This window comes from Meles meles, chromosome 11, assembly GCF_922984935.1.
Source record: "Meles meles chromosome 11, mMelMel3.1 paternal haplotype, whole genome shotgun sequence".
Lineage (NCBI taxonomy): Eukaryota > Metazoa > Chordata > Mammalia > Carnivora > Mustelidae > Meles > Meles meles.
The window spans coordinates 20326377-20346217 of record NC_060076.1 but is presented as its reverse complement, the minus strand read 5'-3'; the positions used below and the strand labels follow the sequence as shown (position 1 = coordinate 20346217).

General features: G+C 50.9%; 1 protein-coding gene across 3 annotated transcripts; it reads right to left on the bottom strand.

Annotated features, from left to right (window-relative positions):
* Nucleotides 1-201: 201 nt before the first annotated feature.
* On the bottom strand, nucleotides 202-15473 carry ALAD (aminolevulinate dehydratase). Of its 3 annotated transcripts, none has more exons than XM_046023095.1 (13): nucleotides 15383-15465; nucleotides 14730-14791; nucleotides 9500-9685; nucleotides 8538-8588; nucleotides 7982-8078; nucleotides 7510-7645; nucleotides 7305-7388; nucleotides 7127-7215; nucleotides 6794-6849; nucleotides 6606-6693; nucleotides 6434-6520; nucleotides 5773-5902; nucleotides 202-5172 (listed from the first exon to the last, which is right to left on the bottom strand). In XM_046023095.1, exons 3-13 carry the CDS (start codon nucleotides 9610-9612, stop codon nucleotides 5111-5113), a joined length of 993 nt encoding a protein of 330 aa, XP_045879051.1. In that variant the 5' UTR covers nucleotides 9613-9685; nucleotides 14730-14791; nucleotides 15383-15465; the 3' UTR covers nucleotides 202-5110. The 3 variants fall into 3 exon arrangements, with proteins under 3 accessions (XP_045879051.1, XP_045879053.1, XP_045879052.1); XM_046023097.1 differs by having other exon boundaries at nucleotides 14766-14791; nucleotides 15383-15458; XM_046023096.1 differs by lacking the exon at nucleotides 14730-14791 and having other exon boundaries at nucleotides 15383-15473.
* Nucleotides 15474-19841: the final 4368 nt, after the last annotated feature.

Sequence of the window (19841 nt, the reverse complement as noted above, 5' to 3'; positions counted from 1 at the left end):
GAGGGAGAGGGAGAATCTCAAGCAGACACCCTTCTGAGCATGGAGCCCAAGCCAGGGCTCAGCCTCATGACCAAGATCACAACCTGAGCTGAAACCAAGTCGGAGGCTGAACCCACTGTGCCACCCAGGGGCCCCTCATTGCAGTGTTAATTTGAATTTCTGTTGACTAATGGAGAGAATGCTTTTTCATATAAGCATTGGTCATGTTTTCATTTATTTTTATTTACACGAATAGCATGAATATATCCTTGTTAGATATATGACTATAAAAATGCATCTGAAGCTAAGATAACACATAAAAAGCTGAATTCCCCTTAAAACTGATCCCTTCCCTGGGTTTGAACACTGGGCATGGAGTTTGGAGACCTGAATTCCAGACTTGGTTTGTCATTGGCTTGTGTGAATTTGAACAAGTTCCCTTTCTGGGTCTCTCTCCCATCTTTACAATGAGTGTTGAGTGTTGAACTAGACATCTCTAAAGACCTCTTTGATGTTCTGACCATTGTTTCTGTAGAGGTTATGAAACTTCACGTGGTGGGGGAAGAAGCCATTTGGCCCTATCTCCGTCCTACCCTTTTCCCTTCGTAACTGAACCCCTGAGGTTTAGCTGAGTGCATGGCTGCCCCACTAGACTCTAGCTCCCAACACCCTTTATACAACTAGGTGTGGCCATGTGACTAAGGTCAGACAAGAGCATATGGACAGAAGTGTTATGTGCAACTTTCGGGTTGTGACCTTATAAAGAAGCATCATGCCCTCCACTTGCCACTCTCCTCTTTCTGCTGACTGAAGAGAGGAGCTAATGGTGGGAACTGGACTCGCCATCTTTGACCACAAGATGGAAGCCAAGATGTGCTGAGGACAGAACAAGGCAGGAACCAGGACCCAGCATGCCATGTAGCTGACACGATCTGGACTGCTTGGAGAGAAACATTTCCATCTTAACTATCATTATTTTCACTTGTTATGACTACTGAATTTGAATTCTGACTAATACAGAGTAACTGGGGAATGACTTTAAATTGACTGGGTAGGGTTTTTGAGGAAGCAATGAGGAAGCCACAATCTTAGCTACAAAAAGGAGACTGCCACACAGATTTGGGGGAAAGGCATTCCGGGAAAAGGGGACCTGCAAAGCTTGGAGACTCCACCAGACTTCTGTGTAATGAGGTAATGAGGCAGACCTGGTCAATTACGGTGCCACATCTCCCATGCCATGGATTACAGTGACTGAAGAGGCTGGTCATGTGACCTGAGCAAGTCCAATCAGAGACCTCCAGACATTTGTCATGAAGACAGGAAAAGATCTTTCTTTGGGACTCTAAGTCATAAAGATCATGTGGCTGTCAAGTGGCAAAAGCCCATCTTAGAATAAAGCCAAGCTGAGACACACATAAGAACTAGGAAGGGACACAGCCTCCACCACAGCCTTTAACCCTAGACCCCACCACACCTGACCTGAAGTCCAGTTATAAAGCCAATCATTTCCTTTTTTTGCTACTGAACTGGATTTCTGCAACTTGCAAAATATGTGGAACGACAGAATGTAGAGTGCAGCAACTCACGGGCCCTAATTCATGGAACTGTCAGAGTCCAGGTGGGGTATGGAGCAGGTCAGGATTCCTCCTTTCCTAGTTGGGAAACTGGTAGTAAAGTGATGGTTAAAATGCCTGTTTGTTGAGACCCTCAGCCATATGCCCACCGAGACTATAGTTTTAGGGGTCATAGTAAAAAATGTGAGGTCGGTGGAACGTAATGGCTATTTGTTGTGGCCTCCAGGAAGGTCCTGCAAGAAACAGACAAGCTACTGCCTAAGCAGGCACATCACAGGGAACTAGTCAAGGCTCACTGAGAGGCCCTGAATGCTCCCCAGTTGTCTGTGATGCTTGGAATTCTGAGAACATGCCTTGCCAATTGCGGAAGCTCTGTTCTCTCTCTGCACAAGCATAAACTTAACACTAGTGAAAGGAGGAGGGCACACAGCAGGAGACAGGGACTGAGGAGGAACTAGATCCCCCCAGGACCGCCCACACCCTTCCAGCTTGCCTGCCTGGCCATTGTCTCTGTACACAAAACAGCTGGGCTGGAACACTGATTGGCTTCGCCAGTGACAAATCCGGACTCCAGAGGGCGCCACGTCACACAGACCATGAAGCCTGAGGCAATTCAGCCCTTGGTATACCCCATTATAACAGCATCATGGGAGGTCCCTAATTTGGCAACTGTTTCTTGGGAGATGGTATGGCACAGTGGTTAAGTGTAGAGGCCTTGGAGTTGAACTATGTGGGTTCAAATCCTAGCTCTGATGGCTCAGTGACTGGGTTCTGCACCCAATTCTGCCATAAACTAGTTGAGAGGCCTTAGGTGAGTCATAAAGCTCTCTAGATACAGCTCCCTCATTGCAGACCCAGGCTAAATTTAGGACTCCCACTCTACCCTCTCTTCCAAGCTTTCCCGTCTTAGTATATGTCCTACCAGCCACCAGGACTCAAGCCAAGTTCATCCTTGCCAACTAATCTACCTCCTCCCACCCTACTGTCACCACTCGAGTCCAGGTTACACATGTTCCCATCTGCACTTTGCCAGTGCTGTCCAATGTTTTCATAAAACGCAAAACCAGAGTGAGTTGTTCCACTGCTTAAAATCCTCCAAATGGCTTTCTTTTCTCTTGGAATAAAATCTGGAAAGGCTCCCCATCTTCCATAAACATGACTTTTGAGCCCTGCCTGGTTTGGGCCTGGTCTCTCTCCCTTTCCAGTTCAGGTCATCTCTTTCTTCATCCTTCACTCTGCTGCAGCCACATCTGCTTTGCGTTCTTCTAGCTCATTCTAGAGAGTTCCTTTGCCGGGAATGCTCTTAGCCTGGCTGCTCATCCCTCAGGTCAAGGCTTAAATGACAGCCTCTCAGGGAAGCATTTTCTGATCCTTCAAACCCAGTCAGGTCCTGGTGACCTCCTTCACAGCACCTGTCATCCTGTCACTGGTGACACAATCTGCCTCCTGGTTCTCCTCAGGGAGACTCCTCCTCAGTCCACTTAATGTTTACTTCTGGGGGTCTGGTCACATGCAGCTGTCTGCCTCCCGTGGGGTTTATACCTAAAGAGCAAGGTCTGTCTCCTGTCTCTTTACGCCCACAAGAACCAGGCTGCACATTAGCTTGGCAATGATGAGTCTGGGATGGCCCTGAAGAATCTTCCCTTCCACACTAACCAAAAATGAGCTCAGGGGCCGGGGGGCCGAAGGGCCGGGAGACAAGAAGCTAAGAAGCTAACATGACCGAACATTCTGGTCTGGTCAGAGCCCTGAGGCCCATTAGTGGCTCATCTCCAATTAGTGTTGGGCTTCCAGGTGGGAGTTCCAAGCTCAGGCTCCTTGGAAGGTAAAGCTTTATGCCTCTTCAAGCCCTGATTTTGACTGGCTACCTCCCCAAATGCTGAGGACAGGGTGAGATCAGGTCCTCAGCCAGCTGCAGCTCTGTGAAAGACAACAGGGAGTCAGAGGGGACTGGTCTGACTAGAGGAGCTCTCCTGGGAGTTAAGAATTCTACATTTTAAAATGGATTGTACTGCTTAAGGTTGGACTTGAGCTTGCTTTGGCCCTAGACTTGGGATTTGTCACTCTGCAGGTGGGCCCTTTAGATAGGGCCTTAACTTTTACTACAGGAGACATGATGTGAGTCTTGGAAGAAAGCACTGATCCAGAGGCTCAAGCCAGAAACCCATGAGGGCATCCTTGTTTCTTCCTGTTCCCCGGACTTAACAATTCAGGCAAAACTTGCTCATTCTGTCTCCAGAACATATCCTGAATACATCTACTTCCTCCTCTCCCCACTGCCACCCCAGTCCAGGCCACTGTCGATGCTCTGTGGGGTCTCCAAGAGCCTCCCAACCAGTCTCTTTCTTGCTTACCCTTCCCTTTTTGCACAGCAGCAGAGTGTGAAAAAGTAGAACACACATAACTTCTAGTTAAGAATCCTGCAGATCGCTTTCTACCCAATTGCAAGTAAGACCGAGCTTCCTACAGGTAGGCCTGCAGAGCCTACCTTTCCAACCTCCAGTCCTATCACCCCTGCTCTGCTTCCTCACCCCGCTCCCAGAAGCCCTGCCAAGCTCCTCCCACCACAGGACCTTTGCACAGTTTGTGTCATTCTTGTGGTTTCTTCTGCCTTCCCCTCTGCTCTCTGGAAGGATCTTTTCTTGTCCCTCAACCTCAGGGAGGGCTGCTGGACCATCCTCTCAAGAGACATCCTTGGTTGGTTATTCTGTCAAGCCCCTTTCTTTCCCTCAAAGCACGAATTACAATTTGTAATTGTTTTGTTTTCTTATTGTCGTCTGTCTTCCTGTTCTCCCTGCAGTGATTCCGCACAGACAGACAGGCTGAGATCCATCCTGCTATATCCCAGTACCCAGCACCGTGTCTAGGCACCGAGCAGATGTTCTCAAAAATTCTCTTCAACAGAAAAGCCTTTCTGGCTTCTGGTTCTCCAACAGTCAGGAATTCTCTACTTGCTTTTCAATTTTGATCCTCAGGCAACGTTTCTGCTCATTAACAAGTAACTCTTCTTTGGGTCTATGGCTGAGAACAGAACAGGAGAGCTCAGGCAGCCTGCCAACATGGGCCTGTGTGGGAATCACCTTCCAGTGGAATCGAGGCACATCTCAACTCTAAACCTGGAGACGTCATTCTAGGCCTCTGTCCCGGTGCCCCGCTCTGCTGCCAGAGGCCTCGGGGTTTCCAGAGCTTTTTATGATACAAATATACCTCTACCCCTAATGCTCCAAGCCCCTCTGTGAGGCCCCACCAAGCCTGAGCCCTTACCTCCTGGCGGCTTTCAAGCTGCCACACCAAAAGGAGGAGCTGGGGTGGTGGAGGTGAGCCTCAGGGCTGAGCCAGGGGAGGGATGGGGAAGGCTGGGGGAGCCCGGGAGGCTCGCGTGGTGAGAGGGCACAGGCTGGCAGAAAGCCCCCAGGGCTACTGGGCGCTGGCCAGCACGTGAGTAGGAAGAGGGTGTGAGGGCACAGTTCTAAAGCAGCATTTACTTTGGTTTCCACTTCTCCAATGCCCCGGGACCTTTGAAAAGTTCTAGCTATTGGGCTCGTGCACGGCCGCCATCACTCCTCCTTCAGCCACTGCAACAGCTGAGGCGTGTAGTAGGTGATGATGATGTCGGCACCTGTGGGGGGACAGAAGCAGGAAGCGGGGAGGGGCCGGGCATCAGCTCTGGGCACACCTTCAGGGAGGCCAGGGCCAAGGAGCGGGCAAGCGGCTACCATGAAGAGGCACAGCTCGCGGGCGTCACAACGTTAAGGCTGAGCCCGCGTGCTGTGTGACCCTGGGCAGGTCATTCTCTCTTGCTGGCCCTCCGTTTGCCAGTGTATAAAACACAGAGTGGGAGGAATGAGTACGTCGTAAGGGCCCCTCCCGCGCTGCGTACACACCAACACCACCGGCTCCTGGCTGTGGAGTGACGAGCATGTGCCCGCAACACGTGTCATCGCCTGCAGTTCTCCAGACAACACACCTCGGCTATTCGGTCCCCGGTCTGCAGACAAGGACACTGAGTGCACGCAGCTGGCTTGGCTGCGGTCTCAACACCAAAAAAGTCACCGAGGGCTCTGCTTTCTTCACCGTTGCACGTTTGTTCCTGGAGCTCCACGGCCCCTCCTGGTATTTCCAGGCATAAGACTCCAGGCTGTCTCGTGACTTCATTTCCCCACAAAGTGCCCACCAGCCCCATGGCGCAGGTCAGAAAACCCCGGCCCAGCCTGTTTACCTGCGCGGCGGAAGGCGGTCATGGCCTCCAGAACAGCAGCCTTGAGATCAAACGCCCCGGCCCGGGCTCCGTGCCACAGCATGGCGAACTCTCCAGAAACGTGGTACACGGCAAGAGGTAGCTCAGGGTGCTGCCAAAAAGCAGGGGTGAGCGGACAGGTGGAACCTCCGGGAGTGTCCCTTCCACCTTGCCCAACCTGTGAGCATCTGGAGCCCCGTGTTCGGTGTCACTACTGTTGGCAGCCAGGCCCAGTCTTCTTCTTCTTTTTATTTTTTTTTAAAGATTTATTTATTTTAGAGAGGGGTGGGGGCAGAGGGAGAGAGAATCCCAAGCAGACTCCCTGCTGAGTGCGGAGCCCCATGCTCAATCCACTATCTTGAGACCATGACCCGAGCCAAAACCAAGAGTCAGATGCTCAACCGACTGAGTCCCCCAGGTGCTCTAGGCCACCCCACTCTTGAACTGGGAAAGCCCAGCGGCTCAAAGGCTCTAGCCAGCCCTGGGGCAGATGCCCTTGGTGGTTCCAGGGCAGGGATGTGGTGGTAGGATTCCTGCTCAGGAACCCAGAGAGTCTGTGGTCTCTGAGTCTGAGATCCCAGAGCCTGTGGACAAACTCACTCCTCTCCTTGGGCCCCGGCTTCTCTCTGCTCTTCCTGCTCACCTTGTCTTTCACCTCCCGCACGATGTCCAGGTAGGGCATTCCCGGCTTCACCATGAGCATGTCGGCTCCTTCCCGTACGTCCCGGGCCTAAGGATTGAAATACTGTGTGGGGAGCGCCCAGGAAGCAAGATGGGAATGGCCCAGTCAGTGGGCTTGAGCTCTGGTCACTCACCACTGCTCGGAGGGCCAGGCCCCGTGCTCCCGGTGGCAGCTGGTAGCAGCGGCGGTCTCCAAAAGCTGGGCTGGACTGAGCCGCGTCCCTGGGAAGAGGAGGCATCAGCGAGGGGGCGGGAGGGGGGGTCCAGCTTTGGGCGAAGGGGTGAGGGGTTTGAAAGCAGACCCCCGCCAATCCCCACTCACCGGAAAGGTCCGTAGAAACAGGATGCAAATTTGGCACTATAGCTCATCACTGATACCTATGGGGAGACAACGGGGGTCAAGGTTCAGGCATCCCAGGGCGGAGAGACAGGGAGAGGAAGGTTGTAGGCTGGGAAGCAGAAAGCCTATGATCTAGTCCCATTAAAGCTCTGGGCCTTGATTTCCCCATATGAGGTGCAGAGGTTGAGAGGGATCTCAAAGGCCCCGTCCAGGGCTGTTTCCACTTCCATGACTCTAGGCAGGAGTAGGGGCAGGGCTGGTCCAGACTCTCTCTGTGCCTTCCCCCCCACCCCTCGCCATACTCCCTGCCCCTACCCTGTTGCCAAGTCCATGGGCCATCAGGGCCTCCTTGATGGCTTCCACGCGTCCGTCCATCATGTCCGACGGGGCGACCACCTGACATCCTGAGGGGCAGAGGGTGGCCTTCAGAACCCCAGGAGCCTGCTATCCACTCTGACCCGGAGTTCCTCCTCTCTGCCCGTGGCTCACTTACCTGCCTTGGCGTAGGCCAGCGCCACTTCTGCCAGCCGCTGGCGGCTCTCCTCTGCCTGGAATGCCCCATTCTTGCTCAGCAACCCTGCAGGACAGACAGCTGGCTTTGGGGGAGCATCTCAGTCCCTGTCCCAACCCCCCTGGAGGAGGACTAGGTGGGCTGGGGGTGCAGGCGGCAGCAGGGCTGGTGCAGGGAGGGAGCTCACCACAGTGGCCATGAGAGGTATAGGGGCACAAGCAGACATCACAGGCCACCAGGAGGCTGGGAAAGGTCTTGCGCAACAGGCGGATGGCTTCGATAGCTGGGGAATCCTCAGAGTCGGCTGCAGAACCCCGCTCATCCTAGTGGCAGGGGAAGGACAAAGAGGTACGTCTGCTATGTGAGGCCCTAGAAAAGCAGGAACCAGACCTCACAGAGACCAGCTCCCTGCATGAGGATGCAGTAAGGACTGTCCCCATTTTGCACAGGGCACTTGACCTATCCAGTCAAGGTGTCACACCCCTACTTAGCTTTCTGTCCCTATGCGGGTGCTGTCATCAGGCAGGGGCCATGTCCCCTCACCCACGCCCCAGTGCCAGCACAAGGCTGTAATGAGGGCACGGTCCGTGTGTGAGCTCAGCTCACCCTCACCCGACCCTCCCTTGTCCTCCCCTCGAACTCTGCTTCTGATTCTCCACCTTGGGGACCCTGCTGGGGACTCCAAAGACCAGGACGCAGCGCAGGCCCTCTTCCACCAGGGGCTTCAGCATCTCTTCCAGCCGGTTCACCCCATACCTGTGTGAAGGGGGAGCAGAGGGGCTGAAATGAGGCAAGTGACAGGCAAGGCTCCCCGCACCTCACCACCCCCCACTCTGTTAAGAGCCAAGTTGCACACGGCACCAGGAGGTGTACAGTACAGAGAGGAGTGGAATGCACCCACCAAACAGATGGGAAAACTGAGGCCCCCAGAAGCAGAGCTATAGAACTTAGCTGTGGAAGGTTCTTACTGAACTCCCATTTGCAGCTCGGCTCTCCTTTGCAAGAGACTCTGCTATGACATCTCTGGCGATGAGTGGGTAGCTCATTCCTTTATGGGGCTGCCTCTTCTAACTCTGGCCCTGAGAAAACTCTTTTCTCTACAGAGCTCAAGTGAGCTTTTCCAGATCTTCTACCTCTTGGGTCTGCTTCTTGGCACCTCCAGCTGGGAACTCTTTCCCTCCATCCTCCCCTGACCCTCCCCACCACGTCTCCTACCTGGCCACTCCTGGGAGGCTGTCGATGGGCTGTACGTCATCAGGAACGTCCCTGCAAGAGCGGAGAGTGGGGATGGGCTATGGATTGGGAGCTGTGGGAAAGGCCAGTGGTGAGGGAGTGACTGGGAGGGATGGCTGGGAAGATGGGAAGGTGGATGGAGGAAAGAGGTTGGGGTCCAGTGTCTGGTTCCCTGCCTGGCCAAGCCCAGGGCCTGAAATAATAGGAACAACAAGAGTGACAGTGACAACAGAGGCAATGGGACTAAAAGACTAATCATATGAAGGAGTCAAGTGGCTTGGGGTTCTGAAGTCAGAAGGCTCTCTTTGCCTGTGATCCCACCACTTGCTGGCTGGGTGACCTTGGCCAAGTTGTACCATCTCTTTGAGCCTCAGGCCCTTCATCTGTATTTGGATGGGTTCATTCATTCATTCAACGAATGCTGAGTGCTTATGATGCACAGGTACTATTTACTCTCTGGAGACACAAAGTGAACAAAATAGACACAAATCCCTGCCCTCATGGAGAGGACAGTCTAGAAGACACTATCCATACTTTCTTCCCATGACAACTGTCAGGACTGAAAGAGATAATCCATGTACGCTGCTTAGCACAGTACTCGGTATACAGCAAGTGCTCAATGTCAGCCATTGCTATCATGAATAATCATGACGGCCACCACTGACACGTACATAGCTCTTTGCAATCTACAGAACACCTTCTCAGCTTCTGTCTTCTCGCAAAAGCTCAGGATGGCAGGCCGGGGTTATAATCCTTATTTTCCAAACGGGAAGACTTGAGCTCTTTTCAAGGTTTGTTTGGTTCTGAAGGCTGTTGTCTTGAACTGTCTCTCTCTCTCTCTCTCTCACACACACACACATACACACATACACACAACACATACACACATACACACACACATACCCCTGGCAGATCAGAGACCTGGACCATTCCTGGGGACTCACGTGACAAAGATGGGGTAGATGAGGTTGGAGGCACTGAGGGATGTGGCGGCTGCCTGCCAGGTTCGAAGCAGCGGGTGGAAGTAGCCGCTGTGCAGAACTGATTGGGGCTGCATGGCGGGCAGGGGCAACACAGAGGCAGGCTGGTGGGCACTGTGGGCTCCTGGGGCGTCGGCTGCACGCTCAGCTCTGGGGTGGGGAGGCAGAGAGCAACAGGAGGCATGTGAGACACGGCCCCTGTCCCCAGGAGATGGTCCCATACCCCGCCTGTGCTCCCCCCAACTCCTGTCTCCCCAGCTCTCTGGCCAGAGCTAGCCAATCCCTGCTGGTCTGTGACAAGGTTAAGTACAGGAAGGGACATAGGCCCCTCTGGAAACGTTCTTAGCTATCAGAATCAAATAATCTAAGATTTTAGCTTGTACTTTTTATGGTCTCTTTTTCTAAAATGACATTTCTCTAGCAATTCAATACATTTTTATTTATTTTTATTTATTAAAAAGATTTCATTTATTTATTTGACAGAGAGAGAGATCACAAGTAGACAGAGAGGCAGGCAGAGAGAGAAGGGGAAGCAGGATCCCCACTGAGCAGAGAGTCCAATGTGGGGCTCGATCCCAGGACCCTGAGATCATGACCTGGGCTGAAGGCAGAGGTTTAACCCACTGAGCCACCCAGGCGCCCCAGTACATTTTTTTTTTTTTTAAGATTTTATTTATTTGACAGAGAGAGAGCCAGTGAGAGCAGGAACACAGCAGGAGGAGTGGGAGAGGGAGAAGCAGGCTTCCTGCTGAGCAGGGAGCCCAATGTGGGGCTTGATCCCAGGACCCTGGGATCAGGACCTGAGCCAAATGCAGATGCTTAACTGACTGCATCACGCAGGCGCCCCAATACAATTAAAAAAAAATTCTATAAAAAAAAATCAATCTGTGATGGGTTAGAAATTAGTATGAGAAGCTGACACTTAAACTTTGTTCATTCCATGAAAAATGTGTGTGTGCTTGGCAGGAATTTTAGATAAGGAGGAAGAGAAAAATCGCCAGTAATTCTACCTCTATAGAAAAGCACTGTTAACACCTGGTACAGAGACTTCTTGTACGGCACAACACACACTAAGAGGATTAAATAGCATGGGCCTGACAGACAGACAGACAGATCCCCTAGAGGGGGACCACAGGCAGCCGTTTTTCAGAGCCTGAGTGCGCCCTGCCACTCCCCAAGCACCAGCCACACTTGGCCACTCTCTGGTTCGCCCCCTACCCCACGCCCTTTATCCAAAAGGTTCATGTTCTCCACACCACTTCCTCAACCCTAACTCCTATCTGGTGCCCCGCTTCCCTCTCCTGCTGAAGCTTCTCTTGCCCAGATCATAATCTCTCTTACATAACAGCTCTCTGTGGATACATTTCAGCTCATTCCAGGAGACGGAGCTTCTGCAGGGCATGGTCCGCAGTGAGCTCATTCCTGGACTCCCCTGCCCCCCAACCCCGCCCGCGGGGTAAATATTTAACTACATGAAGTACAAGACAATGCGCCCTAAGTGCCAAACAAGCGAATGTAAGACAGAAGGAAGCTGGGGCGTGCACGTGTTTCTTGAGCACCTACTGCGTGCCAAGCCATGCCAGACACCTGTGCACGCGAGTTCCCGAGGCCCTACCCGCCCAGGCAGGTAGGGCTGCTGGAGGCTGTCTCAGACAGGAGCCCCAAGTGAACCATGAGTCCCAAGGCGAGTTTGGGGGTTGGAAGAAGCTTGTTGGATGAAGGCCGGGTATGGGAGGGGTGGCTTCAACTTTGTTTCTCAGATGAGTGGGTTCGGCTTGGCAGAGGGAAAGGGAAGAGTGTTCCCTCAGGAAGGGAAGAAAGGGGCCAAGGTGGGGAAGGAGGAACAGGCCGTGGGCTGCTGTGAGGACTGAGGAGGCAAAGGTGATGTGTGTACCAGGGAGGGAGGGGACAAGAGGAGGCCAGACTTGAGGACAGGGAAGATGAGGGGGGTGAGGGAGTGGCCTGCTCAGGGCCTGGCTTTAGGAAGATAATTTTTGCAGGCAGAGCAGAGCTGAGCCAAGGAGCACAGACACTCGAGCAGGAGTGGGGAGGGGGGGGGGGAGGAGAGGGGAGGAAAGGGAAGGGCCATCGTAAGGCAGCCAAGAGGCAGTCTCCTGGGGCAGAGGCTCTGAGCTTGTGTGACCCAGAGGGCAATGGAGACAGAGACAAGGCAGGAAGACGGTGGTTGGGAGCTGAGCTTCTGGAGGTGCCTGGGGAGATACCCAGTAGCCAAGTAGGGGGGGAAAGGAGCCACTGGTGTCTCCTTGTATGAATGGGACCTCAAGCAAGGACTTATTCGAGGTTACACTTAGTGAGTTAAGAGGCTAAAACAGCAGGCCTGTGAGTCTGATGTGTCATCTTCCAGGCAGGGAGTGGGGTATGGGGGACCCCTAGCACACTGATAAGGCCTTTCTCTCCAGTTTCTCAGGCCCCTTTAGCGCCCTCCCAAGCAGCTCAGGGGCCCATTTTTATCCAATCCTCCTCCTTAGCAAGGTTGGGGTTATCAGGAGCCACACGGGGACCCACCCTCCTACCACACCCCCCTCGCCGGTCCAGCCACATCATCTGACACAGAGGCAAGTCAGGCCTCCCCAAAGGTGTCCCAACCCCCAGGTGAGCAATCAAGTCATCTGGGAGACAAAGTCCTGAGTGCCCATTTTGTGCAAGGTTGGTGGTTGGGTCTGCTAGGGGTTAGCTCAGCTCAGAGAGGTTAAGTCCTTTGCCCAAGACCACATAGTTGGTGAGCAAACGAGCCTGAAATTGAATCTGTACTAGACAATGAGTACAGGGTCTTATCTACCATACCCCATAATCCTGATGAACACTTGGTTCCACAAGCATGTCTCTGCCTCTATTATCCGCCTTGTGGGTGGGAGAGATGGAGAATTAATTAATTAATTTATGTGACAGAGGTCACAAGTAGGCAGAGAGGCAGGCAGAGAGAGAGGAGGAAGCAGGCTCCCTGCTGAGCAGAGAGCCCAATGTGGGGCTTGATCCCAGGACCCTGCGATCATGACCTGAGCTGAAGGCAGAGGCTTTAACCCACTGAGCCACCCAGGCATCCCGGACTAGGTACTTTTATATATATTATCTCATTTCACTGCGGAGACCGTTCCAACTTTCAGTGATAAGGAAATGGAGGCTCTGAGAGGTTAAGTGACTTGCTCCATGTCATTCTGGAGAGTCAAGTTGGATTTTGAACATGCCTCTGATTCACTTCCCGGAGAACAACCTTTATAGCAGGACCCTGGCTTCTGGAATCCAAAGCAGCATTCTAGTGGCCTCAGTTCCCCATCTATTTTAGAAGGCTGGGCGAGCACAGGCCTCCTGCTTATCAGAAGCAGCAGAGAAGGGCTGTCTAGGAGCTTCGCAGCCCCAATTTTACCATGGGGGTGGGGGTGGGCAAGGGAGGGGCAAGGGAGAAGGGTGAGAGTGAGAAGGAGGCTTGACTAGGGCAATTCTACTTGCATCTGTTTAATTTTAGCGTTTAGGGAAAGATCTGCTTTGAGAAACAGGTGTCAGTGCTGAGAAAAATTTTAAAACGTTGAAAATCACCAATCCTGTTCATCTCTTAGATTCTCAAGTGGAAAATGAGGTGCAGAGAGGCAACAGGACTTGTTTGACATTGAGCGTTCAGTCGGGTACAGAGCTGGCCTTGACCATGAATCTCTTGCCTTCTAGTCCAGTGCCCTGTCACCTCAACCACACATAGTCATTCTGTTACAACAGGCACTTAATAAATAAAATAAATAAAACGGCCCCCCGAGCCAGGGCTACCTGTTTGCAGAGCCAAATCCATACTAAGGCTCTGCTCTGCAAACAGTCCCTCAAGACTGGGAGATTTCCACACACTTGAATTCGGGGGGCATTTCTTCCAAGTTAAGGGAGCCTCCAAGCCACAATCCTGCGACACCTCACTGAAGACAGCAGCAAGTCACCAGGGGACCTAGCACCTATGCTCACCCACATGAGAACAGCTTAGCTTAGCTGGAAGGCAGGACAGGGCGGTGCAGAAAGAACCTTACTTTGGGGTCACACAATCCCACGTCTTTTCTGTGCTGTGTGACTTTGGGCAAGGCTGCTGGCCTTTCAGAATCTTTATTTCATAATCTATAAAATGGGAATGATACTATCAACTTGCAAAGCTGTGGAAATCAGATTGGAGATAGGAGGTACGTGTCTGGCATCAGGTAGCATCCCAGTGAACATGTAGCTACTTTTATCACAAGGAGCAGAGGGGAGCTGGAAATATCACCCCCTACCCCAAGTCCATACAGCTGTGCCTTCTGCTCCACTCCCAGGAAGGAGAACTTTCACTCAACCTGCATCGCTGCAGGGTCTTCTCAGATATCTCAGGTGGGGTCCCTGCCTTCCAGCAGCTTCTGTGGTGAGAACTACTCTGAAGAGATGCAGAAGCAGAGGGGTGGACTAGAGGCTATCTATGGGAGGGGCCTGTGTCTCCAGGGGTCAAGCATGGCTTCGTGAGAGAGGCAGGTTTGCAGACTGATTATGAAGGTATCTCCTTCCTTAGAAGGCAACTTCCCCAATCTGGGAGTAACTATGTTGGGCCCCAAGAGCTGCCACTGTGGGAGGGAGGGTTAGAAGGAGCTGCAAGGCCTGAACAACACCCCCACCACCACTATCATGCTGTGCTCTGCTGAGGATTTCAGAGGCTGTGCTCTTGGCGCAGACGGGTGGGAGCTGCTGCCAGCTCTGGCAGGCCCGGCTGCTAGCTGGGGAGAAGGCAGTCAGGAGAGCCACCTAAGGTAGAAGGTGACCAGGGCTGAGAAATCCAAAGCCCCAGAAGGGCCCAGGATAGCAGTTGTCAGGCAGCTGGACCAACTAACTCCCTGTTTATTCAACCCACATTTCCTGAATCTCTACTCTGGGTCTGCCCCAAGGCTAGATACAGGGGTTAAAGAGAAGCATGAGACCCAGGCCTTGACCTAGGGCTTCGAAGAGCCCAGCCTTTTCTGGGTTTAGCCATCTGGAGCTATAGGGAGAATCTGCCAGTTCCAGACTCCTAGAACATCTTGGCTAAGAGGATCCTTAAAGCTTGTTGATTACATCATTGAAATTGATGGTGAAACTGGTCTCAGAGAAAGACAGACACTAGCTCAAGATCATGCAAGAGGTCAGCGGCAGATCTGGGGCTAGAATCAGGGTCTTCAGAAGCCCAGTTCTCAGTACCCACCTTGATACTTCAAGTAGATTTCAAAGCTGCGCTTACCAGCAGAGGTGGGCTTGAGGAGAACTCTGGCAGAAAAGGGAGTGGGGGAGGAAGGAAATAGAATGTTGACTCTGGACTTGGCTGCAATTGGCAGCCTGATGGCTAAGCTTATAGGTTTTGGACTCTGCAGACGTGCGTTCAAATCCTGATTCTGTCACTTTCTAGCTGAGCGATCTCAGTTTCTGCACCTGGTAAATGGCGACATGAACGGACCTCAAGGTCTGCTGTAGACTTAATGGGCCAGGGGATGTGACCTATGTTTAAGTCTAGCACAAAGCGGCTGTTGCTGCCTCCACTTCCCTCCCCCGTCCTTTGAGGCACTTTGGGCTCTGTACTGATGGAGAATGCCCTAGGTGCCTCCAAGGCAGAGGACCCCAGAGAGGGGAGGCAGAGCCCAGAGCCGAGCCCCCAAGCGTACAGCTACGCGAGGACCCCAATCCCGGCTGCAGCAGGGCAATCTAAAACTCCAAACGGGGGCTCCACAAGGACTCTATTCCCGGCTGCACCGCTAGCGCTACAGGCGCGCATAGCACGTTGGGACCTGGGGACAAGGGACTCTTGGTGTCACAGTCCCCTCCTCCAAGTCCGCCATCTCCCGGAGTCCGCTCCCCACTCACCTGGTTCCTCAAGGACTCCCAGCTGCGGCTCCCGCCACCACCGTAGCGCGTTCTAGTCTCCCGGGGCCCACGTGGGGGCGGGGCGGCTCACCCGGAAACAGCTCCCCCCCCTTGCAGCCCGCCCCGACCAGCGTGCAAGCCACGCCCCCTGCGGGCACTTTGCCGGCGGGCTGGTCAACTCGGGCCGCGGCTCCGCCCACGCCCCCTCGAGGCCTGGCCAATCGGGTGTGCGGAAGGGCGGGCGGGTCCGCGCTCCGCCCCTCTAGGGGCCAGAGCTTGAGCGGCGGAAGGCCCACCCAAGCCCACGTTGGGGCGCAGGGGCGGTGCGGGAGGGGTCCCCGTGAGTCCGGCTCAGAGGCGATTACACTCTTTGGCGTCCTCCTCTTCCCAGCCTAGCGCATACTTGGCGGTGGTTAATTGTTGAAAGAATAATCGGGTGTCAAGGACATTAAAACAACACCTTAATGCCTAACACAATAGCTAAGTTCATTTTTGCAGACTGAGTATTTTAAAGCTGTTGAGTTCAGCACCAGGCTGCCTTCCAGATTTTCAGAGAAAATTAATTCCAGAGTAATTACTCAGGGCCTGCTCTGTGCCATGGATTTAGAGATGCGATGTGAAAGACTCCGCAAAAGCTCTTGAGTCTGATAGGGGCATCAAACCGACCTAGGATGGGTACAGCGCAAAATTTGACTAAAGGTCTGTGCAGGGGCCGGAGGGAACTGGTGAGGCATTTGGGGTTTGGGTGACCTAGTAGTATTGGGGGGGGTGAAGTAGGGGTGTAGATCAGTACTCTAGCCGAGGAATGTCTTTATAATGATGCGTCGGGGATTGGAGAAAAACTGACTCTGACTTGCTGAAGAGGCCAGTGGGCTGGTTGTATTACACTTCCCTAAGATTTTATTTCTCAAAATTGGTACTCCAAACCTGTTTTATACCTCTTTCAAGTTAAAGCGGCACAAAGGCTTAATGTGTGCTAGGGAAATATGACCTGTGTAATTTCCAGCTACTAGAGTTCTGATCTGTGGTCAAATAAGGGAAATGGTGGAAATGAAGTCATATTTTTTTGTGCATTTGAGTCAGGGACAGTACCATGCGTTTTACATTCACTTATTTAATTTTGATGACAGCTATGTTACTATCCTCATTTTACAGACTGGGAAGACAGTCTCCAGGGAGATTAAAGAATTTGCCCCCCCCCCCAAAATAATTTGTCCCATGTCACACTGGACTTTCTCTGCAATGCCTGCTAGTCAGGTTCCTTCAACTTATAGGGGTAGTTTGGATTCCCTGCTCATTTCTTTCATGACACCTGTTCCATCTGAGTTTATTGATAACTAAGCGTAATTAGGACCATCTACCTCAGAGAACCCAAAAAGAGTGAAAAATTTAAGAATGCTGCTGTTTGGTGTAATCTGTTTTTCACATGTTTCTCTTATTCTTGGCGGCAAGACCTGTTTCCATTCTCTACCCAAACCCAAGTTGTTGAAAACAATTTTACCTTCGTCTCTCAGTCTTTACCACAAAAAGTATTGTGAATGCAACAATATGAATAAATCTTAAACATTATGTTAGGCAAAAGGAGTCAGACACAATACATACTGTATGATTTCGTTTATATGAAATACAAACCAGGCAAAATTCACTTGTGCTGTTGGAAGTCAGGATAGCAATTACCATTGGGGAAGACGGGAAGTGCCCAGATGGGAGGCCGCAGGGGTTTATTAGGGTGCTGGTCATGCTGTCTCTTGATCCAAGTGTGAGTTACATGGATGCCTGTGCAAATTCATCAAGCTGTACATTTATCTGCACCATTTGGTATTTATACTTTAATAAAAAGTGAAAAACAGGGGCGCCTAGGTCGCTCAGTGGATTAAGCCGCTGCCTTCGGCTCGGGTCATGATCTCAGGGTCCTGGGATCGAGCCCCACATCGGGCTCTCTGCTCTGCAGGGAGCCTGCTTCCTCCTCTCTCTGCCTGCCTCTCTGCCTACTTGTGATCTCTCTCTCTCTCTGTCAAATAAATAAATAAAATCTTTAAAAAAAAAATTAAAAAAAAAAGTGAAAAACAAAATAACCCACAAAATTCAAAAAACCTACTGAACTATTGTGAATGCTTCCCAGATAGGTATAGGGCATTGTGCTAAATGCTCTGAAGTGTATAAAAATAGAGATGAGGGGTTGCCAGGGGCTAGAGGGAGGGAAGCATGGAGAATAAGTGATTGACAGGTACAGGGTTTTATTTTGGAGTGATGAAAATGTTTTGGAACTAGATAGAAGTAGTGGTTGTACAACATTGTGAATGTGCTAAATGCCCTGAACTGGTCATTTAAAAATGGTTAATTTTATGTTCTGTGAATATCATCTCAATTAAAAGATCAAATTGGGGGGGGGTGCTTGGGTGGCTCATTCAGTTGGGCAGCTGACTCTTGGTTTCTGCTCAGGTCATGATCTTAGGGCTGGCGTCGGGCTCCACACTCAACAGGGAGTCTGTTGGTGATTCTCTCTCTTCCTCTCCTTCTGCCCCTCCTCCTGCCCTTTTGCTTGAACTTGCAAAAAAAAAAAAAAAAAAAAAAAGATTTTTATTTTTTTGAAATAGATTGAGACAGATTTTGACACAGGTTACACCAAACAGCAGCATTCTTAAATTTTTCACTCTTTTGGGACTTTTTAAAAAAAAAGTTTTATTTATTAGAGAGAATGAGAGAGAGCGCACAGGAGAAGGGGAGGGTGGAAGGAGACACAGGACTAGAACTCCAGGATTATGACCTGAGCCAAAGGCAGTTGCCCAACAAACTGAGACACCCAGGGGCCCTCAGATAAATTAAAATCTTAAAACAACAACCCTGATTTAAAAGAAAAGATAAAATCGGCTCACTGAATGCAATGTAGTATTCTGGAATGGCTCCTGGAACAAAAAAGGGTGTTAGCAGAAAACCTGGTGAAATACAGTTTGGTATTTGGTAGTTTTTTTCCTCAGTTTTGACGAATGTTCTGTGGTTACGTAAAACATCAACATGAGGGAAAGCTAGGTGAATTACACGGGAACTCTCTGCACTCTACAAACTTTTCTGTTTCTGAAAACTAAAATTTTTCCAAAGTAAAAAGTTCATTAAAGAAAAAAATGAGAAGCAAGGCCTAGGGCCACTAGAATAGGATCCTAGCTTTCATAAGTTAGTGGTAAGATCTTGAGCAAGTCACTTCTCTCTGATGAGCCTCAGTCTCTCATCAGCAAAAATAGGATTAGGCTCCAAAATTAATTTCTTTTTAAGATTTTATTTATTCATTTGAGCGTGTGAGAAAGAGTACGTGTGCACAAGTTGGGGGAGGGGCAGCCTTTTGCATGGGTAAAAATGGTAACTACTCTCCAAATCCAGATCAGAATCTCTAGGCATGAAGGGCTGTGGCTTATAAAAGATGGTATTTTTGCCTTAACCTAGTAGGCAACCTTCAAACTTCAGATACCACTATAGGAAAGATAAAGGTGTGCTTGGAAAAGACTGGTTGATAACCTCAGATTCTTCCCAGTTTTTGTTTGTTTGTTTGTTTTTAAGAAGTCGCTACACCCACCTGGGGCTCAAACTTAACACCTCAAGGTCAAGACTCACAGGTTACACCAATGGAACCAGCCAGGCACCTCTTAAATTTTGTAGTTTTAAGTCGTACTTCCCACTCTCAGGAAACATGGTTTTCTTAGGTAGACAAAGTTTGGGAAGACGTAAAGCCATATGGAGGGAGAGTTCTTTTGGGATTCATTGACAGGAAACAAGAAACAGACTGGAGTAGATGAGAAGGCAAGCCTCCTCAGACAGGTTTTGCATACCCGGTCTAAGTATGGATTTAATGGGAAGCAGTGAGGGACTAGAACATAGCAAAGTTCCAGAGAGATCTGTGTGGCAAACGGTACACAGGGGAAGCTGGGGCAAACAGAGATGTGGAAGGAAACACCTCAAAGGAAGCCACAGGAGTCGAGATGGGACTTGAGAGCTTAGCTGAGTGATGCTCATGGGAATTAAGAATGGATGTTTCTGTTGTGGAGAAGGGAAAAGCCACCAGATCTAATGACTACTGGGGTTGCAACTGTATAAAATGTTATTTATAAATTCATGATTTTAAAAAGTTTTGTAGATTAGAGGTAATACAGCATTGTAGTTGACATCATGAAGGTAAAGGTAGTTCTCCTTGATAGGATTTCAGAGTTCATACTTGAAAGCATTTAGAACAGACCAGACACATAGTAGGTACTCAACTGAGTCATAGGGCAACTAGTAACACACAGAGTAGCCAGCAGAGCCATGGAAAGCTCTTGCTGTGTGTGAAGAGCGGCATCTGCTGGTCATCCAAGGCAACGCAGGATCCCATATTTCCAAAGATCTGGCCCAGTCCACATTCCGAAAACTATATACAGGGATGATCAGTGCATCCTCCCCAAACGCCTACCATAAACAAGCAGGATGAAAC

What these genes read in the sequence shown, in the direction of transcription:
- ALAD (XM_046023096.1), bottom strand. Translation starts at nt 9,612, where the DNA reads ATGCAGCCCCAATCAGTTCTGCACAGCGGCTACTTCCACCCGCTGCTT. An exon ending in TGCGGGAGGTGAAAGACAAG is followed by an intron (nt 5,903 to 6,433) that starts GTGAGCAGGAAG and finishes GCTTTTTGGCAG; the next exon opens with CACCCTGAGCTACCTCTTGC. An exon ending in GACCGCCTTCCGCCGCGCAG is followed by an intron (nt 5,173 to 5,772) that starts GTAAACAGGCTG and finishes GTCCCCCCACAG; the next exon opens with GTGCCGACATCATCATCACC.